Source organism: Saccostrea cucullata, unplaced genomic scaffold (genome assembly GCF_032062105.1).
Source record: "Saccostrea cucullata isolate Sc308-1 unplaced genomic scaffold, CSIRO_AGI_Scuc_v1 ctg141, whole genome shotgun sequence".
NCBI lineage: Eukaryota > Metazoa > Mollusca > Bivalvia > Ostreida > Ostreidae > Saccostrea > Saccostrea cuccullata.
In genome coordinates, this window is record NW_026940735.1 from 1,195,324 (window position 1) to 1,208,088 (window position 12,765).

The 12,765-nt window shown below is 34.7% G+C and overlaps 1 protein-coding gene across 2 annotated transcripts; it reads right to left on the bottom strand.

Moving 5' to 3' along the window:
* Nucleotides 1-1,241: 1,241 nt before the first annotated feature.
* LOC134256135 (protein AAR2 homolog) lies at nt 1,242-12,465 on the bottom strand. 2 transcript variants are annotated; one of them, XM_062738743.1, is made up of 5 exons: nt 12,373-12,465; nt 4,002-4,180; nt 2,520-2,623; nt 2,304-2,400; nt 1,242-2,128 (listed from the first exon to the last, which is right to left on the bottom strand). In XM_062738743.1, exons 1-5 carry the CDS (start codon nt 12,379-12,381, stop codon nt 1,315-1,317), a joined length of 1,203 nt encoding a protein of 400 aa, XP_062594727.1. In that variant the 5' UTR covers nt 12,382-12,465; the 3' UTR covers nt 1,242-1,314. The 2 variants fall into 2 exon arrangements, with proteins under 2 accessions (XP_062594727.1, XP_062594728.1); XM_062738744.1 differs by having other exon boundaries at nt 12,379-12,424.
* Between the last annotated feature and the right edge of the window lie 300 nt (nt 12,466-12,765).

Below are 12,765 nucleotides of genomic sequence, written 5' to 3' on the forward strand. Positions count from 1 at the left end.
ACAAATTGAAAGAATGGTGACCTCCTGTTTTTTGTGTCTAAGTTATTTATGACATATTGTGTCAAATATGGATGCCATTTCATATGTCTTTCAAAAGTAATTACCAGAGTTAAATTTTTTGCAAACTTGCAGGACAAGGTCAAGGTGAACAGTTTTTTTTTATAAGAAGGTCAAACTTCAAGGTCACGGGTTCAAAAATCATATACATAGAAAGGCTTGTCACCGGTAATATACAGTGTAATATGAAATCCTTATCTTTTCACTTTCAAAAGTTTTGATTATTTACCCTGTCACTTGCTGTTACCTTGACCTTTGACCTACTTTTCAAAAATTTAAACATAATTTTAAATTGATATTAACTTCTTCAAAATAAGTTCAAATTGATAATAATTTTTGATTTTAAGACCCAAAACCAGAAGTCTCTGATGAGACTGTAGTGCTACTGGTCTCTACGTATAATGAAAGAAAAGTGGCAGTTGAATTAAAAATTTTGAACAGGCAGCAATAAACAGAATTATGAACCTTAGTGTAGTCTACTCATGTGCCAATCAAAACTGTGAAAGAGAAGGGTTTAAAAGAAATTTCACAGAAATTTCCAATTTTTAGTAACCATGGTAATACTGTTTATCAAAATCAAAAACTGATGCACCAAACTATGCATCTTAGTGTAATCTACTTGTATGCCAAGTTATACTGAAGTCATACTTAAACTGGAAGAGTAGTAACTTTTTAAGGAATTTCTAAGAAATAGCCATGGCAACACCATTCATGGAAATCTAAAACCCATGCACTTAACTATATATCTTAGTGTAGTCTACTTGTGTGTCAAGTTATATTAAAATCCCACCAAAATTGTACAAGGAGTAGCATTTTAAAGGAATTTCAAAGAAATTTCTATTTTTAGTACCCATGGCAACACCGATCAACAAAATAAAAAACAGATGTATTAAATCATGTATCTTGGAGTAGTCTACTTGTGTGCCAAATTATACTGAAATCAGACCAAAACTATAGGAGGAGTAGCGTTTTGAAAAATTGTTTACAGACAGACGGACAATGGACACCTTACCATCGCATACGCTCATCTGGTCTCTGAGCAGTAGAGCTAAAAACCATGTTTACTCAAATTTGATTTACATGGATGTGTGATCAATTTAAATAGACAAACGCCAAGTTGATTTAACCATCAGCAGACCAACCCTGGTTGTAAGAAAGAAAAGAGAACACATTATGTACATGACTATGATTTTCATCTTACACTATCCATTTAAAAAAAAGTTATTCATTTACATCTAGCTATATAGATAGACCTATTTATTCTAAATGTACAATAGTTGGTGCATATTCATCAGGCTCTGAAGTAAAGTCCCATTTGAATTTTTGTGTCAAATAGTCACGAAACTTGAGTCCTTTTTTCTTAAGTCCACTATCATTTGAAATGTTTTCTAAATTGGAAAAGAACACTTGTAAAGTGGATGTTAGAAAATTATTTTCTGATAAAATGTCAACAAAGAAATCCTCTGGTGTCTCCTGGATGTGAAAATGAAGAACACCTATAAAGTTGGAAAATAATGCAGAATGTTTTTCCAGCGATTCTTCACTTGTGCACATAACATGAACAAGATTCTTCCATTGTTCAAAAGCATCTAATACCTGACCAATCAGAAAGCAAATAAAGGCAAACTGAATTTCTCCTAGAATTCCCATTTCACTGTCATGATAACAAGAGTTTAGTATGCTTTCCATGACATAACTTGAGTCCATACTGTATTTTGTCATTTCAGCAGGGGAGCTGCCTGGTGGATACTTGAGCTTTGGTATGGGACTAAATCTGATTTTACTTTCTTCTCTCACTTTCATGTCCGGTAATTTAGATTCTGCTTCTTTCAGAGAGGCTGGTTCCGCATTTTCTTCTGGATTCTCTCGACATTCATCTTCCATAGATGCATTTTTATCAGATAACAGCTTGGCTTCCTTGGCTTGAGATGTGCTCTGGGACTTTCGGGTCTGAGTGTTGCTTACCTCAGACACAAAGTCGGTGACTGAGGATATTGTTTTACTGAGGGGCTGCAGCTTGTCAACCAATGCAGGGGTAATAAAGTTGCTGAGAGACACCCATTTCTTGAACCTGTAAATAGTGTTTCTTTTTGTTTCTTAATTTCATTTTCATTTGTATTTTTATGAAATTATAAGTGCTCATGAGTATTTTGAATTTCTCCAAATGCATGCCATTTCTATAATTTTTATCATCATATTGCTGATGTTTCCACAATACAGTACCAATATCTGCAATTGCTTCTTACTTGTCATAAGGGTAAGGGCCTAAAAATCTGTCTAGTTCTTTTAGATTGTCCTGAATACGTTGAACATCTTCATCACTGACATTATCGTCAGTCAAATCTGATTTAAAAAAATATAGAAATTTTAAAACTTCTGAAAAAATCCCTCTAACGCATGATTTTCTCCAAAAATCAGCAGTTTACATGTTATCAGCTATTATCATGATTATGAGAAGGTACCATCTTTGATTCCATCCCATTTTCTAACTATGACTCCTTTCTGTTGGAAGTTGATAAATGACCCACTTCTTGGACATACATCTCCTGTCTGTTGGTCTCTTGCACTGAAAAGAAAACAATATGATGCAAGTACAATTTCATTTTCATACAAGATGTGTTTGTGAAACACTGATGCCCCCCATATGGCAGCTATGACGAGAGTTGAAAACTATCAAAAGCATTTCAAACTCCAAAGGTCAAGGTCAAAAGTGTTGGTACCCAATGGAAGGCCTTGTTACAAGGAATACACCTGTGAAATATGGAAGCCTTATTTCTAACTGTTCAAAAATTATGACCAAAGTTAAAGTTTTTAAAAAGCGGTCAAACTCTTAAAGCAATATGAGCTGCATCTTTGATGTCAGAATTTTTTGTTCCAAAATTGTACATAACTTTCTATGACAAAAAAATAATAATGTTAATAAACAATTGTTGTTCATATTTGCAATGGTAGAACTATTTATAAGCTTCCAATGAATCAAAATTACATTACTGTCGTCCTGTACAATAATAATTTCTTATATAAAACTGTATATTGGACTGTATATAAAAAAGCCTTTCTTCTGCTTAATTTCAGTCTAACTGATCATAAAGGTTTAAGTTATGTACAAATTCATCATAATAACACTTTTTAACAGCAAAATAGATTTTTTACTAATGCAGCTCATATTGCTTTAAGTAAAGGTGAAAAATATTCATACCAGCTGAGAGGTCTTGTCACAATGAATACAAATGTGAAGGTTAAAAGCCCTAGCTCCAACTGTTCAAAAGTTATGGCCAAGGTTAAAGTGTGGTATTTTTTGTAAAAGTAGGTCAAACTCCAAGGTCAAGAAGTCGAATTCGGTGGTACCCATGGAAAGATCTTGTCACAAGGAATATATCTGTGAAATATGAAAGCCATAGTCCCACATACTCAGTAGTTATGGGCTAGGTTAAAGTTGACAACAGACAGACAGAGATACAAAAAGAGAGACAAACAGACAAATAAACAGATAGACAGGGCAAAAACAATATACCCCAAGATCTCTCGATCCGGGGGCATAAATATGTGAAGTTTTACCAAGAAGAGGACATCATAACCATGCATACTGGCAATCTAATTAAAATTAGAATCTGAGGTTAATAGTTTCTGCTCGCATACTGGTTACACTAACATCTAACAACATCCCATAAAGGATCACATCAGAGGTCAAATTCTATCAAACAATCAAATTGTGGCCAGCAAAATCATCATATATTTTGTCATGTTTGTTGAAGCGATGTTGTTCCGAAGTTGACCGATGACATGACCCTCTATAGGATGTTGTTAGATATTAGTGTAGCGAGTACGCGAGAGGATGTAACATTTAATTTTAATTAGATTGACATACGGTACCTCACTGGGGGCATCCCCAACCCAAATCACATTAATGATGAATTCATAGTGTATAATTACAGGGAGTATACCTGCAGTAAACAAAGTGGATTCCTGGTGGGATCATTTTAACCCCCTTGAACTTTTCTCCCACTGTCCAAGAAGAGTAATCAATTCCAAATTCTGTTCCCTCTGGAACATCCAAGCACACCAGTGTTGCCCCTTCATGGAAAAGAACCTGAGCTGTCTCTTGATCCATGTCAAAATTAGCCTACAATAGAAACAGTAAAACATATTGAAAAAACGTATTTTCCAGGATCAAAGAAAATTGTAATCATGCCAATATTTTGTTTGATATGCATGTACATGTACATTTACGTCCAGTGATAGAGTTACAAAGACATGTCTTTTCCAATCTTTTCCCCATCATTTTGGTCACAACCAGCAAAAGAAATTATAACAAGAGGCCTGTGAGCCAGAAGCTCAACTAAGAAGCTTTGACCATGCTATTCTTAACCAGATTCCCCCCTTATAATACCTATTTGGGCCCCAACCAACCCCTAGGGGTCATGATTTGAACAATTTAGAATCTACACTATCCCAGGATGCTTCCACAAAGTTTCAGCTTTTCTGAACCAGTGGTTCTTGAGAAGAAGATTTTTAAAGATTTTTCCTATATATTTCTATGTTAAACTTTGATTCCCTATTGTGGCCCTGCCCAACCCCCAGGGGTCATGATTTGAACAATTTAGAATCTACACTACCCCAGGATGCTTCCACATAAGTTTCGGCTTTTCTGTCCAAGTAGTTCTTGAGAAGATTTTTAAAGATTTTCCTATATATTTCTATGTAAAACTTTGATTCCCCATTGTGGCCCCACCCAACCCCCGGGGGGTCATGATTTGAACTATTTAGAATTTACACTACCCCAAAATGCTTCCACATAAGTTTCAACTTTTCTGGCTCAGTGGTTCTTGAGAAGAAGATTTTTTAATGACCCCACCCTTTTTTTGTCTTTTCTTGATTATATTCCCTTGTGAGAGGACCTGGCCCTTCATTTTAACAATTTAAATTTCCCTTTAGCCATTATGATGCTTTGTACCAAGTTTTGTTAAAATTGGCCCTGTGGTTCTCGAGAAGAAGTCAAAAATGTGAAAAGTTTACAGACGGACAGATGGACAGCTAGATGGACGAAGAACAAAATGTGCATGATCAGAAAAGCTCAGTTGAAACCATGAATGTAACAATTTTGGTAGAAAGATAATTCCATGTATTCATTATAATTTGGTTATGTGCAGGAGACTTTCAAAATTCTTTTCTTCCCCATTCACAGATGCAAACATTGTACATGTATTTTAAAGGTCTTTTTTTCCCTTTAGACTAAAAGTTAGTTGTTTGATTAACTTTCTTGTGTATTTAACTGAGCTTGTATTTTGTTGTCTGACCTGAATTTCCTGTTAATTTCATCAAAAAGACATGCTGAAACAGAACAATTTATTATTAACTCTGTGATTTTTTTCCTATGAAAAAGTATGATGAATAAACCTGCTATTTTCCGCTAAATAGCCCTGCTGTGGAATAGTTTTGTGCTATTTACCCATGATGAAATAGTGATTAGTCTTCAAACTATTCACTGGCAGCATTCCGTTTCCCTCAGTTTTCATTTCAGATCTCTTCTTGTTTTATCCAGATTGTGACGTAATACAAGTAAAGTTAGCTTTGGTATAAAAGAACACCTATTTAATGTCTATTCAACTTTAGCAATTAAGTTAATTGTCCCCCTTGACAGCAACTATTTCCTTCGACTGCACCTTGGGAAATAGTTGCTCTCTTGGGCATGTTGGGGGACAATAAACTTGCTATTGTCCTCATAGTCGGCAGCACTGTAAATAAGTGACTGTATAATATGCCTGCAAAAAGACAAACCTGAACTAACCACTGTCTTTGAGAATACCCAACACATTATGCTAATATGTTGACCTTCTTATATCACTTTCTAATCATAATAACCTGAGAAGTTAGTCTCCTAATTTTTAAAGCCATATTTTTTTTTCAGATTTGTTTATGTCATGTATAAAATATAAAGATAATGAACTCAAAAATACGATTAGTGAGCAGGCAAACCTCTTAATAAAACATCAGAGGTGGAATTAACACTTTTAAAAAAAGAGTAAGTGGCATAAATACACAAAAAAATTATAAAAAGATTAAAAGTGTATTCAATTAGGTGTTCTCTTGATTGAGCTGCAATGTACTCGGCCTTTTATTGTTCATAATTAATCTGTATTACAAGAGGCCCGTGGGCCTTATAGGTCACCTGAGCACTATGCAACAACTTTCAAATGATTGAATTTGGTTCATGTTTTAAGCTAGATGCTATGGCATTCACAATTTTGAAAGAGGCACCATTGCTAATTATAACTATACTCTTAGCAATTGCTTAGTTTGGACTTAATACCCATGGGCTGGGAAGGGAACAAAAAATGCATTTCAACTAATCAGTAATATTCAGCAATAATCAGTAGTGCCCTATCACACATGAACCCCTGACCCTAGGTCCACACATTGCACAATTTTTGAAAAAGCACCATTGTTTATCAAAAATGTTTGATTAATACCAAGGAGCATATATCAAACAATTAATTCATTTTCAGTATATAAGTAGGACCCAGGGGCCCTGAAAGTCACAATTCTGGAAGAAGGGTCCTTGCTTTTCATAACTATATAGGTAGTTCATCTGCTTTATTACCCAGGAGCAGGGAAGAAGATTTTCAAAGAATTAATGCATTTTCACAATATAATCAATAGAGCCCCACCCTAACAACAGAACCCTTGACCCTGGGGCCATAAAATTCACAGTTTTGGTAGAGGCACTCTTGCTCATCATAACTATATACTTAGTTTATTTAACACCCAGAAGCAGAGAAGAAGATTTTCAAAGAATTCATGCATTTTCACAATATAATCAATAGAGCCCTGCCTTAACACCAGAACTCCTGGGCCATAAAATTCACAATTTTGGAAGAGGCACTCTCGCTCACCATAACTATGTTCTTAGTTAGTTTATTTAATATCCATAAGCAGAGAAGAGCATTTTCGAAGAAATAATGCATTTTCACTAATATATAATCTATATAGCCCTGCCCTAGCACTAGAACCCCTGTCCCTGGGGCCATAAAATTCACAATTTTGGAGGAGGCACTCTTGCTCTTCATAATTATGTACTTAGTTGGTTTAATACCCAGAAGTAGAGAAGAAGATTTTCAAAGAAATCATGCATTTTCACTATAAAATCCATGGAGCCACTCCCTAACACCAGAACCCCTGACCCCGGGGCCATAAAATTCACAATTTTAGTAGAGGCACTCTTGCTCATCATAACTATGTACTTAGTTAGTTTATTCAATACCCAGAAGCAAAGAAGATTTTCCAAAAAATAATGCATTTTCACTATATAATCTATATAGTCCCGCCCTACCACTACACACTGCTCAACGCCTTATCGGCTACTTGGTTGTTATCGGACACTCAGTTGATAACAATTTTTGACAGATTAGTAAATTATTTTAGATAAACTCTTTTAAAATAGAACAAGAGGCCCATGGGCCACATCGCTCACCTGAGCACTGTGGCTAGGTAAAAGTATAAATTGGTTTATTAATGAAAAGGTAAAATCCAAAATTATGAACAATCATGGATTTTCTATCTTTGAGAAGATGATTTTTAAAGAATTTTCCTATATATTTGTATGTAAAACTTTGGTGGGCCATTTTGGCCCCGCCCTATCCCCCGGGGGTCATGATTTGAACAAACTTGAATCTACACTACCTGAGGATGCTTCCATATAAATATGATGAATTATGGCTCGGTCATTCTTGAGAAGAAGATTTTTAAAGAATTTTCCTATATATTTCTATGAAAACATTGGTCAGCCATTTTGGCCACACCCTACCCCAATCATGATTTGAACAAAAAATCTACACTACCTGAGGATGCTTCCATATAAAATGATGAATTATGGCTCGGTCATTTTGAGAAGAAGATTTTTAAAGAATTTTCCTATATATTTCTATGAAAACTATGGTCAGCCTTTTTAGCCCTGCCCTACCCCCGGGGGTCATGATTTGAACAAATTTGAATCTACACTACCTGAGGATGCTTCCATATAAATATGATGAATTATGGCTCGGTCATTCTTGAGAAGAAGACTTTTAAAGAATTTTCCTATATATTTCTATGTAAAACTTTGGTGGGCCATTTTGGCCCCGCCCTATCCCCGGGGGTCATGATTTGAAAAAACTTGAATCTACATTACCTGAGGATGCTTCCATATAAATATGATGATTCTTCAGAAGAAGATTTTTAAAGAACAATTTATATTTCTATGAAAACATTGGTCAGCCATTTTGGCCACACCCTACCCCCGGGGTCATGATTTGAACAAACTTGAATCTACACTACCTGAGGATGCTTCCATATAAATATGATGAATTATGGCTCGGTCATTCTTGAGAAGAAGATTTTTAAAGAATTTTCCTATATATTTCTATGAAAACTATGGTCAGCCTTTTTAGCCCTGCCCTACCCCCGGGGGTCATGATTTGAACAAATTTGAATCTACACTACCTGAGGATGCTTCCATATAAATATGACAATTATTCGGTCAAGAGAAGAAGATTTTTAAAGAATTTTCCTATATATTTCTATGTAAAATTTTGGTGGGCCATTTTGGCCTCGCCCTACCCCCGGGGGTCATGATTTGAACAAACTTGAATCTACACTACCTGGGGATGCTTCCATATAAATATGATGAATTATGGCTCGGTCATTCTTGAGAAGAAGATTTTTAAAGAATTTTCCTATATATTTGTATGTAAAACTTTGGTCGGCCATTTTGGCCACGCCCTACCCCCGGGGGTCATAAATTTGAACAAACTTGAATCTACACTACCTGAGGATGCTTCCATATAAATATGATGAATTATGGCTCGGTCATTCTTGAGAAGAAGATTTTTAAAGAATTTTCCTATATATTTCCATGTAAAAATTTGGTGGGCCATTTTGGCCCCGCCCTACCCCCGGGGGTCATGATTTGAACAAACTTGAATCTACACTACCTGAGGATGCTTCCATATAAATATGATGAATTATGGCTTGGTCATTCTTGAGAAGAAGATTTTTAAAGAATTTTCCTATATATTTCTATGTAAAACTTTGGTCGGCCATTTTGGCCTCACCCTACCCCCGGGGGTCATGCTTTGAAGAAACTTGAATCTACACTACCTGAGGATGATTCCCCATAAGTTTCATCTTTCCTGGCACAGTGGTTCTTGAGAAGAAGATTTTTAAAACATGCCACCAAATTTTCATTAATTGCCAATTATCTCCCCTTGAATGAGGGCGTGGCCCTTCATTTGAACAAACTTGAATCCCCTTCACCCAAGAATGCTTTGTGGCAAGTTTGGTTGAAATTGGCCCAGCGGTTCTTGAGAAGAAGTCGAAAATGTGAAAAGTTTACAGACAGACAGACGGAAATTATCCGGACAAAATGTGATCAGAAAAGCTCACTTGAGCCTTCGGCTCAGGTGAGCTAAAAAGAGAATATTCATTGTGTTTTTTGTAAACAGAAATGAATACGGATTCAAAATAAAGCCTCGATACGTACTAGTATAGATAAGTTAGCTTTGGAAGGCTTTAAAAGTCAAATTTGTTATATTTTGCAAGTTTTCCTCTGATTGGCATTGCTGTAAATAGTTGTTTTTCCTTCAAAATCCTTATGTTTACCTTGCGTTAATGATTCTCCACAAGAAGACTTCCTCAGAATCTTGCGAATATGTAATTAAAGGGCAAAAATTGCCCAAGTTTAACTTTCAGTATGTTATCGGAAATATGGTTGAATAATGCACTTAGTTATCGGATAACTCGGTTTTGGTTATCGGAAACAAAGGTTATCATAAATTAGGGAAAAACGCAAGAAACGACAGAAATCCATACGAAATCTAAATATTTAAAGTTATAAGTTATGTTTTTTTTTTTTTAATTAAAGCGTTTCTAACACAATAAAATTCCAGTCGGCTCCCTCAGCATAAGTCCTGACTTGTTTCATATACAGGGCACCCCCTTCTTAAGCCACACCTGCTATATATGTGTAACTGTGATGTGATAATAAGATTGACATTACTGGAAAAAAAATGGTTCTCCAAGGATTATGGGGGAAATTGAACTTGCTGTAAAAGCAAAATTGTTATGATTAATTAAACATGATATATTTACGTTTGAAACTGCTTGAAGCGGTCTCCATGAGGTTATCTTGAATGAAAAACAAGAAAAATGGTTGAACAGATGAGTAGTTCTATTATAAATGTATAATTATTAATCTTATTTATATACATTTAAATCAAAACAAACTTTTACGTTTGCTATTTTCAAGGATTTGCAGATTATAATGGATTTTTTCCAATCTATTTATGAAGCTAAAGGAAACTTTTCAACCTGAGTTTCCGATAACATACACCCGTCTAAAACCGAAGTATCCGGCTACATCAACCGTGTTGACGATAACATGTTTTCAACTAACGAGACATTTTAAAAGACTGTTTACTAACCCTTAATTTGGATTTTTAATCTCAGTTTGCTGATCTAAAGGTATCTGATTGTCCACAGAATAAATAAATCAGTTTGTTTGATAGAATAAACTAGTTTTGAATTCTACATAAGTTAAAATGTGATGACATAGTCCGAAATTTTTGTAAAATATCATTTGAAAGAGCTGTAGATCTTTTGAAAGAGAGTGCTTTGGTTTGCGCTTTCTGCTGCTGAAAGTATAATCAATTATCTGTCATAGATCACAAACTTTGTTAGCTGAAATACAGATTTATCGTTGAAATGTGAAATTGAAAATTACCCACATTTTCTAAACATTGCCTTTCTTGCACCGAGTGTCCGATAACAACCAAGTAGCCGATAACGCGTTTACTAGTGTGCACTAGAACCCTTGACCCTGGGGCCCTGAATTTCACAATTTTTGTAGGGGACCAATGCTCATTACATTCATGCCAACAGTTTGACTGCTTGATGTCAAGAAGTAAAACAGAAGATTTTTAAAGATTTCATTGATTTTAGTGGTTTTGGTCCCATCCCTCAGGACCCAGGGGGGCGGGGACCATAAAATTCACAATTTTTGTTCCCCTTTACCCATAGATGCTGTATACCAAATTTAGTTGAAATTGGTTCAGTGGTTTCAGAGAAGAAGCTGAAAATGTTCAAATGTGAACACACAACGCCGGAAGAAAACGGACAGCAATAGGTCACCTGAGTGACTCAGGTGACCTAAAAAATCAGCTTGCTTCGTGTTTTTCATGCAGTGATTAACGGCAAATATGGTCTACATAAGAAGCTGTCAGCCAAGAAAAAATATTTAGTATCACTAGAATTAGCTACATATCTAGATTTACCTTGGTAGCTTTATTTACATATCTCAGGAAGCTTTATTTAGCTATTTAGATGAGTTCAAAGTTGAAAATGATCAATGAATCAACATGAGATTTTCTACACGTCCAGAGAAAAATAATTTTTTTTTAAAAATATGATTGATTTGGTAGCTAAATAAAGCTACGTCAGGCAGGTAAATAAAGCCTTATAGATAGCTAAGTCTAATGATTGTACCAAGACCTGATGTCATGTACAACATATAAATAGTACGTATTTTGTTTATCTACACAGAAATAATTTTACAATCAGAATAAGCCGATAAGAAAAATTCCTGATACTGTTATAATTTTGAATTACATAGGATTTTATTTGTTAATTTTTGATAACTATCTTTTAATGAAGGGGGATTGTGGGTTGCATTTAAGATGGGTCTAGTAGAAGTTGATTAGGCCTCCTTTCCCAACATCTTGCGAATATTCCTCTGTAACAAATACAGTCGTGTGTCAAAAGTGAAGATAATTTTATTTTTTCTCTATATATTTCATTGAAAGCAACATTTTTTAAAATCATTGGCAAATGGTCAATTTTTGTTCAATTTAATTATTTATTTCAGTACTTAAACCAGAAAATGTGCAGTTTTCTTTCTTTAAAAGATCATTAAATATTTAGTTTTTACTAAAAGATAGTTCATCAATTGACATCAGTTCTAAAATTCAAGATCAACGTTGACTATATAATTCATTGTGAGTATGTGAACTGATCAGATAAAAACTATTGTTTATATCAACTACAACAATTTATTGGATTACCATGAAATTTGTGATAAAATCTGTCAAGAAATGTTGTCATACCAGTGATTTTAAAAAATGTTGTTTTCAATGAAATATATAGAGAAAAAATAAAATTATCTTCACTTTTGGCACACAACTGTATATGACTCACTTGATTTAGATCAAAAATTGAAACAAAAGGGAAAAAAAAAAGAAAAAATAAACAAAAAAGCTTTTGACAATTTCTCGTCAAATTATCTACTCTTACCATGTCGTGTGTTTACAATTTACAAATCGACATGCAAACGACATGAAACGTTTGCAAACTTTTAGTTTCACTTCTCGGGATTTCCGGTGGGGGGTGACGGGGCGTTTCGTCCCCTATCGATGAGTCGCACTAAGATCATTCGCTCTAGAGCTAATACATACAGTAAATATTTTCAAGATATATTGAATCTGGCTTTGTAACCATAAAATTCTCTTACAATCTTTTATCCCTGATTGAAAGCAAGATTTTTGCTTTAAAAAGTTTTTGTAATACATAAAGTTATATATACGATCCCATTTATTCTGTCGTATGCCAGAATCATTCATGAGAATGTCGTCACACGACGTACAGATATCGGCATAATTACAATATTTTAACAGCGAGAGC